At 32.6% G+C, this 14,263-nt stretch overlaps 4 protein-coding genes across 6 annotated transcripts; 3 read left to right on the forward strand and 1 right to left on the reverse strand.

Annotated features, from left to right (window-relative positions):
* Positions 1 to 219: 219 nt before the first annotated feature.
* LOC139106746 (metallophosphoesterase 1 homolog) lies at positions 220 to 4,092 on the forward strand. 2 transcript variants are annotated; one of them, XM_070663690.1, is made up of 9 exons: positions 220 to 355; positions 472 to 668; positions 823 to 972; positions 1,681 to 1,890; positions 2,102 to 2,264; positions 2,348 to 2,479; positions 2,541 to 2,675; positions 2,741 to 2,972; positions 3,044 to 4,092. In XM_070663690.1, exons 4-9 carry the CDS (start codon positions 1,778 to 1,780, stop codon positions 3,214 to 3,216), a joined length of 948 nt encoding a protein of 315 aa, XP_070519791.1. In that variant the 5' UTR covers positions 220 to 355; positions 472 to 668; positions 823 to 972; positions 1,681 to 1,777; the 3' UTR covers positions 3,217 to 4,092. The 2 variants fall into 2 exon arrangements, with proteins under 2 accessions (XP_070519791.1, XP_070519790.1); XM_070663689.1 differs by lacking the exons at positions 220 to 355; positions 472 to 668; positions 823 to 972 and adding an exon at positions 1,338 to 1,507.
* Positions 4,093 to 4,523: 431 nt separating this feature from the next.
* LOC139106744 (tetratricopeptide repeat protein 27-like) lies at positions 4,524 to 7,624 on the forward strand. The gene is made up of 8 exons (XM_070663687.1): positions 4,524 to 4,722; positions 4,821 to 5,673; positions 5,753 to 5,819; positions 5,892 to 6,224; positions 6,285 to 6,458; positions 6,540 to 6,692; positions 6,773 to 6,934; positions 7,053 to 7,624. Exons 1-8 carry the CDS (start codon positions 4,650 to 4,652, stop codon positions 7,608 to 7,610), a joined length of 2,373 nt encoding a protein of 790 aa, XP_070519788.1. The 5' UTR covers positions 4,524 to 4,649; the 3' UTR covers positions 7,611 to 7,624.
* Positions 7,625 to 7,917: 293 nt separating this feature from the next.
* On the forward strand, positions 7,918 to 13,495 carry LOC139106748 (3-oxoacyl-[acyl-carrier-protein] reductase FabG-like). 2 transcript variants are annotated; one of them, XM_070663693.1, is made up of 5 exons: positions 7,918 to 8,143; positions 8,495 to 8,811; positions 8,901 to 9,102; positions 9,189 to 9,457; positions 12,593 to 13,495. In XM_070663693.1, the coding sequence occupies exons 2-4, from the start codon at positions 8,495 to 8,497 to the stop codon at positions 9,432 to 9,434; spliced, it is 765 nt and encodes a 254-aa protein (XP_070519794.1). In that variant the 5' UTR covers positions 7,918 to 8,143; the 3' UTR covers positions 9,435 to 9,457; positions 12,593 to 13,495. The 2 variants fall into 2 exon arrangements, with proteins under 2 accessions (XP_070519794.1, XP_070519793.1); XM_070663692.1 differs by lacking the exon at positions 12,593 to 13,495 and having other exon boundaries at positions 7,922 to 8,143; positions 9,189 to 10,014.
* LOC139106749 (lysoplasmalogenase TMEM86A) lies at positions 9,963 to 14,192 on the reverse strand. Its single transcript, XM_070663694.1, has 6 exons — positions 13,980 to 14,192; positions 11,771 to 11,934; positions 11,473 to 11,666; positions 11,249 to 11,364; positions 10,976 to 11,086; positions 9,963 to 10,847 (listed from the first exon to the last, which is right to left on the reverse strand). Exons 1-6 carry the CDS (start codon positions 13,998 to 14,000, stop codon positions 10,743 to 10,745), a joined length of 711 nt encoding a protein of 236 aa, XP_070519795.1. The 5' UTR covers positions 14,001 to 14,192; the 3' UTR covers positions 9,963 to 10,742.
* Between the last annotated feature and the right edge of the window lie 71 nt (positions 14,193 to 14,263).

Consider the following 14,263-nt stretch of genomic DNA (forward strand, 5'->3'; position numbering starts at 1 on the left):
TGCAGAGTGAATTCAGGTATGTCATGCGTTAGAATTTAATTGGAATACCCTCCTCTATCGTGAGGGACCGATTTTAGATTGCCCGAGAGCCTCAGTTAATTAAAAAGTGAGAAAATAGTCAAAATATAACTTTAACCTGAAAGTGTCACTTATGAGATTTTTAGTTTGAATTTAAAAATACTTCTGCTTTATTTATAGGTTTGGCGCTTTGGAGACGAAAGGTTCGCGACGGAAGCTAACCAAGGAAACCGTCCGGAGTCCTGGGGAAGCCGCAGATGTCCCTCTGACCATTCCTGGTGCAAGAGAAAAATCCTCGACTTACCCAATACTCCAGACAGCACTAACACTTTGCAGAGTGAGTTCAGGCTTCTAAGTTAAATTTCAGACTAAAATTCGGTTTATTTAAGTGTAGTAGAGTGTTCTAAATACAATTGAATTATTCTGTTAACTGTAAATAATTTTTTATTTCAGATTTTTGGTGATTGGAGTGCTGCGAGGGTCACAGAAGTTTTACTGCACTTGTACAGCTTGTGAATTGAGTTCTGCTGCTTCCTCGGCGGTCCAGTTGGATTTTTTTAACAAATTTGACTTTTTTTTTTTATTCCCACAAAGTGCCAAGACTGTGCATTAACGGGATATATTTTTTATAAGAGTTTGAATAGTGACAGGTATGTGTTATAGTTTAGAAGTAGTGTTACTTTTAATTAAATTATTTTTAGGTTTTTAAGTTAAATTTCTGATATAAATTCAGTTTATTTAAGTGTGTAAGAGTGCTCTCGTTACATTTCAATAAGGTTTGTAACTCTCAAATATATATTTCAGTTATTTTGTGATTGGAGTACCTGGAAGGCCGCAAAATTTTTACTGTTATCTATATTTGGTGAGGGGGATTTTTGCTGCTTTCTCAAGGGTCTTGTTAGCATTCCATTACAGTTTCTTCATTCTACTTTTGCCCTACAAAGTCTGAAGCTTGTAAGTCTACGGAAAATATTAATAATTAACTTATAAAAAGTGACATGTATGTTTTATAAATTATAATAAAAATCTGTTAAAGTTAATGATTTTGAATGTTCTAAGTTAATTTTTTGACTCTAATTTGATTTTATTATAGCTAGTAGAGTGCCCACGTTTTATCTAAATAATAATTTTAATTTTAAAATACTTCGATAGAGGTTAGAAAGATCGATGTATTTGCGGCGTCGGTAGCGCCGGGAGCATTTGGTAGACGGATATTTTCGGAACTACCAAAATCTATTCTTATATATACATGTCACCATCGATTTTGGTAGTTTTAAAGAATTCCGTCTACCAAATGCTTTTGGCGCTTTCGTCGCTGCAAATACATCGATCCTTTTAACCTTTTTCGATATATTTGCGGCGACTGGATTACCGTTTCATAAAATTAATAATGAACAACATATAACGAATTAGTTCAAGATGCGCTATTAAGTTTTTTGTTTCAGCATTATATAATGCTATAAATCACAGAGATGTTGCGGCGAAATAGGTAACTTTTTTTGCGAGATTATGAATTTTTAATCTTGCAGAGATACACGATTAATTGACTTAAAAAAAAAAATTATTTTGAACAAAACAAAGAACAAAAATTCTTAACTTAAAATTTTTGTATGGTGTGTAGAAAGATTGAATTTAAAATAATAATTATTTTATGTTAAACAGGTTGAAGCACAGAGTGATATCTATTAGTATTATTGTTCTTGCGACAATATTCTACAATGAATTTCTTGTATACGAAGTGCAGAAGTTCAAGTGGGTCATGCGTGAGTGCTCGGAGTGTGTTAAAATTCTTCTCGTCGCTGATCCACAAATACTTGGAGAAAAGTATGAGAATTATTTTGGATCGTGGATAGCAAGGTGGGATAGTGATAGGTATGTACAGTAAGCGTTAATTAATTTTATTAATACATTTATATATTTTTTTTATTATAATTAAGTGCTTATCTATATTTTGTCAAGATCTCAATTGTATTTTGATACATTTTGTAAGTACTTTTTTTTGTGTGGAAAAATGGCAATACCTACTAAAATTTTGTCATATGCATAACATGCACAGGACAATAATAGACAAGGAATTTTGTAGGTACTTAGAGAAAACTTTCTCAAGGGCTCTAAAGTTTTCTGAGCCAGATGTCATTGCCTTCCTAGGTGATCTCATGGATGAGGGTCACATAGCTAATGCAGAAGATTTTGAAAGGTACAAGAGGAGACTAGATTCAATATTTTCAACACCAGATAATATAATGGTATTTATTTTAGTTTTGTAATTTTTTTTTTTCTTTAAGGAAATCTGCAATTTTATTTTTGACCATCTTGTGTTTTATTTTAGAAAATTTACTTGCCAGGTGATAATGACATTGGAGGTGATGAAGATTCTGTTTCTCTAAATGTCCATAAAAGATTCAATTTTGCATATACTCAGCCAGACACATTAGTGTACAAGACTGTCACCTTTTTCAAAGTAAATACAAATTCCAGCTGTATATGTGTTTAAGAAATTCAATACATGACTTATATTTTAGGTAAATAGATTAACCCGCGCGATGCCGGATGCCCCAAAAGATGCATTTCTTAATGATTACGCAGAAAGAAATACGACCAACGTTATTCTCAGCCATATGCCTTTATTGTTTACACCCGGAAGTTTCGTGCAAAATGTATGGTCTAACATCGCGAAAAAAAGAACCGTGAATGATTCGTTTTATACGACTATTTATTGCAGGTACTCAAAGAATTATCACCACAGATTATTTTTTCCGCGCATGACCATAAGGCAATGCACATAAGTCTGGACACGGCGACGGATCAACTGAGCGACGTTTGGGTTTTACCGCCGTATGAAACACCTTTGTACCAGTTAAGAATGGACGTAGGGGACATTCACGAAGTACAAATACCGACCTGTTCTTACAGAATGGGCATGCTACATATGGGTTACGGACTTGCTTACATAGGTATAGATCTTTTAAAATGATAGTTGTTCGAGTTTTCTCATCGATAATGAAACTATATATGTATTTTGCAGATACTCAAGAAAAGACGGTCGAGTTCACGATTCTGTGGTTACCAAATAGATTTCTGCAGCTATATGCTTACATATTTGTTGTTATATTGATCATTGTACTTGCCATTTGCATTTTCGTCTCAGGCTGCTGCGTAAAAAGTTACGCTACTTACAATCGCATACCTTCCGTATAGAATTAACGTAAAATCAAAACGTACTTATGTATTTAACGGTTAATTGACTTGGCGTTGTAAATTAGGTACAAAGATCCGTCCAGAATACATGATTTCCCAACTGTTTGTCTTAAACTTTGAGGAAAACAAGATTAAAAGCTATTCACTAGCTAACTAAAATAACTTACAATGAGACTCATTCGTTAGATCTAAAATATATTTGATCTCGAAAGCAGGACGCTTTTAGAAAACTTCTTTTCCTAAAAATTTTGGTAAGCTACTTACGAAAGATATACTTCTTTGCCTTAATCACTGTTATGCGTGACTGAAGGTAAAAGTAATGCCAAATGTTTTATTAAATGATAGCGCTGACTTTAGGCTTTATCTCGACTGATATTTGAAATACAATTCAAGTGACTTACAATTTAAATAAGACTAACAGATTGCGAAAGAACAGATGGTAACCAGTGAATTCTTGTAAGAACATTTAAGTTATTACGATTAAAATACGTATTTTTATTTATTTTTTTTTAACTATTTTAAGTTTAAAGGCGATGCAATATAAATATATATATATGTAGAGCGATATTTATCATACATCTTGATGTTTTGTTGTAAAGACTGTGTACACAGGTAATTGTGATGTATCAAACGTTCACATGTCAGTATTATCCAAATAATCTGTTTTATGTTCAGCAACATAAAGAAATCATTTTAATATCTTTACTGTGCAATGCTAATATAATAAATGAAAGAATTTATTACATCTCGTTGCAAATTGATAAAAATATAAAGAGGAATTGTTGATCAAAATCGTGTTTTAGATAGATGAATTTATATTTCTCCATGGACATATATACATAATATTTATCCGAAATAAAGTCTTAAATGTTGAAACATACGTTTAACAAATCTGTGATATATTACCTTAAAATTTTTTTTTTAAGTTACTCTCGCGGCACGATATCTCTCAATTATTTCTCTTTTGTTATTAAAAAATACATTGACAATAAAATAAATAATTATTAATTTTCAATTACAATGAACGAAAAAAAGTAATTTAATTATTTGCTCATTTAAATTACCGAGACATTAAAAATAAACGAGTTGACAAGTCCGTCAATCCTGGCATTTCGCGGCAACGAGTCGTTCAAAATCGTTCGAAAAGTATCAGAAGGTATTATAGGAGCACAGGAGAAGTAAGTTGGCATAGCGAGAGTCCGTTTCCCGCTAATTTTGCTTGCTCGTGATTGGCATATATAAGCGAATCAAATAATAGAAAATTGTTGGTTCCGAAATATTTTACTACGAGCCGCCACTGTCTTAATTTGCAAATGGCAGATTGTATGTTCAGGTGTGGTATGTTCACGTGTAAAACTAAAATTATTAACTGAATAAATTATTATAACATTAATGCAATATTTTTTACGGATTTACAATTATATTATGACACTATGACTTCCCAAACGAAGGAAACAGACGAAGAAATAGAAATTGAACTTCTACTCAATGTTTCTGTAAATAAAAGTAAGGTTAATGCACAAAATTTATAATTAATAATTTATAGCTTACGTTTATTATTAATAACTAATATTTTTTACTTGAATAATTGTTTATAATTTTAGTTTCAAATTTGTCACACAATGTAAGCAGCATATTGAATGGCCAATACAAAGATTCAATAAATAGTGAACTTTCTGCATTTATTGAAGCAGTAAAAAATGGTGATAGCTTGGAAGAGATAATATATAATGATTTATCTAAAACCGATTCGCATTTATCATGGCTATATGCAGGAATAGCCTCGTTACTTTACTTTGTTCAATGCAACTGGACAGGTCCTAGTACTGACAAAGATATTGATTGGTTAAAAATCAGAAGAGATGAGGCAATTAAATATTTATCTCTGCATGACGGATGTAATAGAAATATAGAAAAACCTGAGCTTCTCTATTTAGCTAAAAAAATATTTTCCAATGTAAATCTGCAACTTAAATATAGGAGCTGTGTTTGGTGGCTGTTTAGAGCTTCTCTGTTGCATCAGCATGTGCTGGATGAAAATTCAGGAGTATTGTTCGACGAAACTGAAAATCTTATAAAGGAAATTAATAATCTGAACATATTAGAAGATTTTCTTTGCCAATTGCTATTTAATTTGGAAGCTGCTAGGTTTTATTTATATTACAGAAGAACACAAAATTCTGAAAAATATCTTGAACATGCACAAAAGTTAGCAGGCTTACAATTAAATTTGGAAGGTGCAATGGGAAAGCGTACTAAATATCAGCAAGAAGAAAAGCCACAATTATATCTCAAAATTGAAATGAACAAAGACATTTTTCCTTCTGTAAATTGTAAAGACACACCAAAATCTTTGGATTTAAATGATGAATTGAGATTGGAGCACATTACATTTTCAGAGCACAAACAAGAGACTAAATTAGGAATGGTAGAAGAGGCAATAATTTTGGCAAAATAGTAAGTGTAACATTTTTTACATTTGTTTAAATTAGAACTCAAAAATTTTACAACAAAAAGTGATTTTAATAGTTAACAGTGCTCAATTACAGTTGTGTCAACCAAAGGACAAGCTCACTGATGAGGAAATCAAACCCTATTTGATTGTAAGTTATAATATTATCATTAAATTTGTTTTATTTTTATTAATGAATAATATTTAAAAATATTGATTGTAGAAAGTTGTAGAGAGTACACAAAATTGGTCATTAAAAATGACTTCTTTATACTACCGTTGTTTGCTGGAGTCTGGTGATAAGAGAACTGTTGAACGATCCATGATGCAAGTAGAATCTCTACTTAAGGATTACAATGACTCTAAAGCGCCTGTAGCCAGAAGAATGGATTTATTTTTTACGAGCGGTATGAGGCCTATTTGGACATTGGAAGAAAAGTGGGCTAACATAATGTTCAGCCTTGGTTTGGTGAAAGGAGCTCTAGAAGTTTTTAAAAAACTAGAACTGTGGGAAGATGTGATTGGTTGTTACACTGTATTAAATTTGAAACACAAGGTATAATATACATTACATATAATGCAAAAATTGCATGATAAATTATGTAAACGTTTTCAGGCAGCTGAAATTATTGAGCAAGAAATATCTAAAAAGCCAACAGTAAAATTATGGTGCCTGTTAGGAGATGCAACTGAAGATGTGAATCATTACGAAACTGCGTGGCGATTATCCGAGGAAAAAAGCAGTAGAGTACAAAAGCATTGGGGATTTTATTATTTTGTAAAGAAGGATGTTAGTATTTAAATCACTGATTGCAGAAGCAAAATTTATTTGAATTTTAAATGTAACTTCAATTTTTTTTTTTTTTTTTAGTACGCTGAGGCTGCACCACATTTAAAACTGTCGGTGGAATTAAATCATATTCAAGAGCTTGTGTGGTTTAGACTGGGTTATGCAGCGCTGCAAATAGAAGATTGGAAATTGGCCGCTATGGCATATAGACGTTACTGTGAATTAGAACAATCTGTTCGTAAACACATACTTTTAGTATTGCTATTTTTATAATTAATAGCTAGTTAAATAAAATTCTTATTTAACAATTTCAGACTTTTGAAGCCTGGAATAATTTAGCAAAGGCGTACATAAAATTAGGAGATAAACAGAGAGCTTGGAAGTCTCTACAAGACGCCATAAAGTGTAATTACGATCGTTGGGAAGTGTGGGACAATTTGATGGTTGTAAGCATTGATTTGGGCCATTTTTCAGAAGTAAGTATCCACATAACAATTTTGTATAAACTCTTAAAATAATTGTAATATATTATAGAATTAATTATATGTACATTTTTTATTAAATATCTTTAAAACAGTTTTTATTTCTTCTCAGGTTATTCGATGTTACCATCGTATTTTAGATTTAAAAAATAACCATTCAGATATTCAAATTCTTCAAATATTAACAAATGCCATAATAAATAATATTAATGATGCGGATGGAAATCCAGCATCTCGTTTGCTTCAAAACGCTTTAGAATTATTTGGAAGGATTACTTCTAACGTGGTTAACAACCCAGACGTTTGGAGAATGTACGCCGAGCTTGTTGCATTGAGAAAAACGGACGTCGATGATGAAAGAGCAGCACAGTATCTGCAACAAGCGTATCGGTTTATCACTTTACATCCAAAATGGTTTTGCAACGAGGATACATCTCTAAACGTACTGGAATTATGTTGTAAATTGGCGCAGGCATATTTGCGTTGTACCCCTGATACTGCAGTCAAGAAAAAGAAGCTATTAGGAAGCGCTAAATTATCACTCCAAGGAATCGTGAAAAAAATCAAGGAACAAGAATGGGATAATACAAATATTACAGCACAATTAATAAAAGTTGAAGAGTATTTAGCGATTATAACAAATGAATTAAAGCAAATAAAGTCCACATAATTTTGAAATAAAGAGATATCTTGTGCTGCAAAATAAATAAACATTGATTTTTAGATGAGACAATTATCTAAGAAGTTCTCTCTCTCTCTCTCTCTCTCTCTCTCTCTCTCTCTCTCTCTCTCTCTTACTAACAAATGAAAATTCTCTTATCTAATAATTTATTTTATCTAGTATATTAAACTTAAATTTTTGTTTAATTTTTCTAGCTGTTAAAATTACAATAGAATTAAAATTAAAATAAGATAGCAAGTAAATTAAACGGAGATTAGAGTTAATTAGTAATAATAAAAATAAATATTAAAAATGTGAATAGTTGTTAACGGATGAAAGAGGAGGGGCAAACGCTATAAGTACGTGAATATCAAATTACTTATCGTAATTTGCTTACGTAAAACGTTTGGTACTTTGTTCCGTTCACCGCTGTTTACCGCTGTGCTGTTGGCTATCTCTCGCTATCGCGAATATGATATCGCATTTTTTGTTCGCGCTCGTATTTTCATAAGTTTTGCAGATATTGTTGTAGTACTATCACAGTGAGTATTCATATATTCGTTAAAACCTGTAAACGGCATATTTTAAAACATTAATCGATTCTCGGCACTCTTCTCATACATTTATTTTATTCCTTTTTTTTTTCCTTTCTCGAGAACCTAACCCGTTTATAATACGTTTCCGAATATAAGTTGATTTAAATAAAATAATATTGTAATGGATTACATTTATACTTGTTAGTTTTAATAACAATAGATTTAGATTTGCATTATTGTTGCATTGAGTTAAGATAACATATGTTAAAAATTAATCACAGGCATGAATGTATGTATGTATGTATGTATGTGTTATCAATAGTTTTGAGTTTGCTGACAAATTGTTCGTATTGTTAGATGTCCTTCACGGGGAAAGTTGTGCTGGTAACAGGAGCCAGTTCAGGAATTGGAGCTGCAACAGCTATCCATCTGGGTCAGCTTGGAGCATCACTGTCACTCAGTGGACGCAATAAGCAGAATTTGGATAAAGTAGCTGAGCAATGTGGCAAGTCCAAGCCGTTAATCATAACAGGAGAGCTAACTAATGAAAATGATGTAAAAAACATTATTGATTCAACGATTAAGCACTATGGCAAATTAGATGTTTTAGTTAATAATGCTGGAATTTTGGACAAAGGTTGTATAGAGACCACAAGTTTGGAACAGTATGACAAGTACGTATTCATAAGCTAATAATATATGAATATGCATTCAAAAAAGATTATCTATTTTGAAGTTATACTGATTCTCTATATATTTTTAGTGTTTTCAACGTTAACGTTCGCTCGGTATATCAATTGACAGCACTGGCAGTGCCGCATTTAATCAAGACAAAAGGTAATATCGTTAATGTCTCTAGCGTAACTGGATTACGCGCTTTTCCTGGTGTCCTGGCATACTGTATGAGCAAGGCGGCAGTGGATCAATTCACACGTTGTGTTGCTTTGGAATTGGCACCAAAACAGGTATGCATAAACGTTTCTATTTCGTTTCAATTTAATATTACTTTTAAATGTTATTTTATTTTATATTATTGTTTTTTATTGCATAGGTGCGTGTGAATGCTGTGAACCCTGGTGTTGTTGTAACGAATCTGCATAAGACTAGTGGTGGATATACCAACGAGGAGCTTAAAGCGTTTTTCGAGCACAGTAAAGAAACGCACGCTCTTGGAAGAACAGGCGACGTTTTGGAAGTCGCAAAATCGATCGCGTTTCTAGCAAGTGACGATGCTAGTTTCATAACAGGGGCAACATTACCCGTGGACGGAGGTAGACATGCTATGTGCCCTCGTTGAAAGTCCCGTGTGTCGTTGGCTTCGTAAGTGATATATTTTATACACACACATATATATATATATATATATATATATATATATATATTACAGTATGTTAATAAAAAGTTACATATAACGCTAATGTTCGACTTCGGATAGCTATTTCTAGAAAAACACTTGTAAAAAATGTGTCGTTGTGAAAAAATATAATAAATTACAAATTTCAGTGTTACAAATAAATAAATTTAATAATTTTGAATCATAAATTAAAGTACGAGTGTACAATCCTGTACAGTACAAAATAATCAAAGAGGACACTTAATTCAATCGAGAAATGTTCTACTTGAAAATTTAATTAATAAAAAGTTTTGCATCTATACTTATAAATATTACATTTTTTATTATGACAATGTTGAAAAATTTAATTTAGCTAGACATTTAGTTAAAACTGTTGAGTAAATCAATTTAGTTTTTGCCAAAGAAAATGGCAGTGTTAATAACGATTCATATTTTAACAGTGACCCAACATATCGTATACACAATATGATATATACAGTAACGCACAACGTATATTGACGTAGGAAATATTTTTATAGTATATTTTACAACTATATTGCAATTGTTTTTCTTCGTAAGATGTCCATTTACATTAATGGATGATAACACTAACAACAAGTATAGATTATACAATGATATATATACAACAATAATTTTTTTTATAAGAGAAATATGCAATATATTCATCATTTGTAAGAATTTGTAAGATCGTAGGTAAGCTATTACATCTTGGCCCAAATTTATATAAAAAGTAATTAATTTTATCTGTAAGAAATAGTTAAATACTGCCAATTTAGACATATAATTACAACATTACAACGTAGTTGTCTTTAATAAAAACAACAAAGTTAAAAATATTAAAAAATTATTTCTTTAACATTACTACTAACATTTCCTTTCAATATGCTTATTAATATTATTTTCTTTTTTAAATATTTTCTTATACATATACAAAAAATAGGAAACCACAAATATGTGTGGCTAGGATGAAATCTCTATAGGACACTTCTTTGCACTGCATTAATAATATAAAAAGAAATATAAGTCTATTTCTACAGTCGAAGGTACAACATCCTATCACTGAAACTTCTCGAGTCTCATTCAATAATATGGCTTTGAAATATTCAACATGTCAAAGACGATTATCACAACGATTTCCTACTGGAATTACGCACATAGTTTGAAGCAGGCGTGTAAAAAGATCTTTTTTATATATATCCGTTTTTGTATCTACAGATAAATTTGTCCGGATAACGATTAGGAATAAATATTTCAGCCTTTACTGGCAGGTACTCTGTTATTACTGTTGTTTTTCGAATCCACTGCGCTCAGTGCTATGCCTAACTGTGCTGCATAGTACGTCAACATAATGGATACCTGTGAAGCAAAAATCGATTATTATTATACTCTTTATAAAATAATTATCATAAATTATCAAGGCTATCTTTCAGAAGACTATATACGACGTATATATATATATATATATATATATAAAATGTACGCGCCTGAGAATAAGGTAACGGACTGTGGAAATAATGAAATCCGAGCAGAGTGTCAGATATGACGAAGCAAATGCTTCCAATGCAACTGCACAATTTAGTCCATGTCCATAACTCCTAGTAGATAAAATATGATTAATTTTCCATTCAAGTAAACAACAATTTACTCTCTTGCAAAGGTAAAGTCACACGTTTAAAGGAGATGAAATACGAACGAATAGCAGACATAAAGTCGAGCATTATTTTCATAGTTTTACATTATTAATATTATAAATTTACCTCAAAGAATTGTACTCTCGATATGGCCCTCCACGCCATGGTGATAAGTAATACTGTATAAATTGGCACTCCTATTGCTAAAACTCCATTCAACCCGGGCATCAACGCGTATATTACTGAAAACAGCAGTTGTTAGTCTCAATTAATCGTGGACAGGGATAATAATGTTTGCCTCGGTTGAAAAAAAAGTTTACAATCCGATTATCTGCGTTCATGAATCTTACCAATTGAACAGGCCATGTACAGTACCGCGCCGAGCTTTAAATTGAGAGGTTCGAATCCAAATGCAAATATATACATAATTTGCGCAACGGCAAACATACACATTCCTGGGGTGAAGCAATTGGGCCACACTAATAGTGCGTCACCTATGCAACTAAACACTAATCCCGTTAGTATGCGTCTGGAGAAGGCATATCTGTAAGAAGCAGAAGAAAAAAGAACCAACTTTTAAGTATCAGTAAAGCAACGATTAATGAAAAAAAAAAAAATTATGTATACGCAAGAAATGCCTCTACTTACTCCTTAGACAAGTTAATTCCATGTAATAAAACGAAAATAATGAGACTTATTATCGGCAAGCATTTAAAACACGCCGTCAACAATGATGGCTGTTCGGCAAGTAAAACAAAATACACGGAGACGCTTTTGAAAAACGGCACCAACTTTGGCCCAATGCTTTTTATCTGAAACATAAAAATACCCGCCTCATTATGATATGTGAGAAACCTATTATTAACGTGCAGACAATGTAATGATAAAAAAGGCATTTGTAACACAAAGCGATAAATTCTAATCAATTTATTTATCTGTGGCCGTTTTTGTGGCTGAACTACGCGAAGGAAATAGAATTTAACAGTTTTATAATGGAAACAATTTTCTAATGAATTTTTTGACAAATTTTAATATTAAATTAGAAAAATTGCTGATTACTTGTAGCAGAGAGCGGCTATCTCAAGAATTATTTATCTATATCGTAACTTTGAAAAACATCGTTTAATAATGTTAACGATAAAAGTGATCTTTCAAGAATACAGAGCGCAAATATTTTTAATTATCTTCGACTTATCGTTTGATATTTCATAATTGCAGAATGACCGAGTGTTAGTTCTATCTCTATGCAATCAGCGGATCGAGCAAACATTTTTTTTACAACTCCATTATAAATTAAATGATAAATAAATAAATAAAAAGACCTCGATAAATTTAGCCGGCTAAAAATAGTTGCAATTTAATGTATATATAATTAAACTTCCCGTAAACGTTTTAATTTTTTTTACAATGCAATTCTACGTAATTCTGCTGTAACGCAAATAATTAACGTGTAATATTTTTTTTTTACAGCCGTTAAAGTGTTTCTTAGTAAGCCGCTTGTCTCTTATGAAATTCAACTAATGGCAGTGTATGCCCGAACGAGATTTATCCACAGTCAGTGAAGCCTAATCATTGACCTAATCCAGCTAGTTACATGATAGTACATTATCTAATACTGGTACTGTCAGGATGCACAATAGTCTCTGATATGGAGCAGCCACTTTATGCCAATACAGTAGTTTCTCTAATGACGCTCTCTATTGCAACAACCATCCCGGGCTAATCTCAAAGGAATTTTTTAAGAGAATACACGTAACGCGAAAACTCTAGCTTTTAGCCGTTTACTTTGTAATTCTAGTTTCCTGCGGCTTGTTGACGTTGCGGCTTAATAACGAACAATTAACCGATTGATTACCGAGTCGTTTTGAGCTTAAAACGAAGAGAACTCGGTGGAAAAATTTAAATTGCCAATTGCATATAAAGTCATAAAAAATATTAATAAAAAATAAATATGAAAGTGCTTGAATATTAATTTTTAATGCATTATTATAATCAATATATATATATATATATATATATAACGTGCTAATATTTAACATATTTTGTTTTCGAGAATTCCCTTTTTAAATAATTACAATTATTTTGAATAGTTAAAATATTATGCAACATTCGTTACTCTTGAAATGCAAATTCAAACGCGGTTACGAATTGCGCGTGGCTGTTCTCGTAAAATCGTTATGCAGGCACAAAGAACCATGCAGCGTCCGTTGTTTCCTGTTTCTTATCTCCTCAGGAAGAGCGCAAATCGCTTTAATTAAACATAGCAATCGCGTGCGGAAAACGAAATCACGAGAATTCATATTCTCTGCAATGTACAAAAATTGCAGCGAGAGATCTCGCTTGGTGGCCGATAGCGATCAGCTGACTTCCATACAGAAAATAAAATAAAATAAAAACAAAATTGAGCATTTATCCATCGCCCCTAAGAATCCACGGTCGTCGCAATCTCGATTAATTCAACAAGTTCTATTTTTACGCGAACGTACACAAAAGGAACAAAGAGCCGACGTGATTCATGTCCGAAAGGAAAAAACAAAAACGAGTGGTAGCAGCTTTTCTCGATTCAAACGGAACGGCGACGATGCAGCATGGAGATTTCAGTCTGGCAAAAAAAGAAAACGAAGTAAATAACAGTAACCGCAGAAAAGAATAATGCAAATAGCCAATACAAACCTCTAATTAATTAAAGAATGAATTAAATATGTCAATAAATAATTATATACACATAAATATATATATATATATATATATATATATATATATATATATAAATGAATAAATAGTAACTACGGTAGCAAAATTATTAAAAGCGGTGCTCGAGGGGAGGGTGCTTCCTCTCGGTCGTGTGAATCCTTACCACTTGTGTTGGCGATGACATCCTCGGTTGAAGGACACCGTCGGGGGCGCGCGCGAGCGACAGCAAGGGGAAAAGGGGGCCGCAGCAGCCGTGCGTGGGTTCTCTCCAAGGCGGCAGCGGTTGTCCGCGACCGAGACCGTGAGATGTGCTGACGGCCCGTAGGCCCGTTGCCGTTTATTTATACGATCACTTGCCGACGCGACGCGACGCGACGCGACGCACCGCACGCACACACAGGCGGCGTCGCGCGCCCTGTCAAGAGGGCCACCACCGTGTGCGTCGCA

Source organism: Cardiocondyla obscurior, linkage group LG11 (genome assembly GCF_019399895.1).
Source record: "Cardiocondyla obscurior isolate alpha-2009 linkage group LG11, Cobs3.1, whole genome shotgun sequence".
Taxonomy (NCBI): domain Eukaryota; kingdom Metazoa; phylum Arthropoda; class Insecta; order Hymenoptera; family Formicidae; genus Cardiocondyla; species Cardiocondyla obscurior.

Bases quoted from the DNA above. Each gene is read 5' to 3' on its own strand.
- LOC139106746 (XM_070663689.1), top strand. The intron at 2,480-2,540 runs GTAAATACAAAT...CTTATATTTTAG, and splicing joins AGACTGTCACCTTTTTCAAA to GTAAATAGATTAACCCGCGC. The intron at 2,973-3,043 runs GTATAGATCTTT...TGTATTTTGCAG, and splicing joins TTACGGACTTGCTTACATAG to ATACTCAAGAAAAGACGGTC.
- LOC139106749 (XM_070663694.1), bottom strand. From the start codon at position 14,000: ATGTCATCGCCAACACAAGTG. The intron at 11,667-11,770 runs GTAAGTAGAGGC...TGCTTCTTACAG, and splicing joins GGAATTAACTTGTCTAAGGA to ATATGCCTTCTCCAGACGCA. The intron at 11,365-11,472 runs GTAAGATTCATG...TGCTGTTTTCAG, and splicing joins GTACATGGCCTGTTCAATTG to TAATATACGCGTTGATGCCC.
- LOC139106744 (XM_070663687.1), top strand. From the start codon at position 4,650: ATGACTTCCCAAACGAAGGAAACAGACGAAGAAATAGAAATTGAACTT. The intron at 6,225-6,284 runs GTATAATATACA...AAACGTTTTCAG, and splicing joins TATTAAATTTGAAACACAAG to GCAGCTGAAATTATTGAGCA. The intron at 6,693-6,772 runs GTTCGTAAACAC...TAACAATTTCAG, and splicing joins ACTGTGAATTAGAACAATCT to ACTTTTGAAGCCTGGAATAA.
- LOC139106748 (XM_070663693.1), top strand. From the start codon at position 8,495: ATGTCCTTCACGGGGAAAGTTGTGCTGGTAACAGGAGCCAGTTCAGGA. The intron at 8,812-8,900 runs GTACGTATTCAT...ATATATTTTTAG, and splicing joins AGTTTGGAACAGTATGACAA to TGTTTTCAACGTTAACGTTC. The intron at 9,103-9,188 runs GTATGCATAAAC...TTTATTGCATAG, and splicing joins TGGAATTGGCACCAAAACAG to GTGCGTGTGAATGCTGTGAA.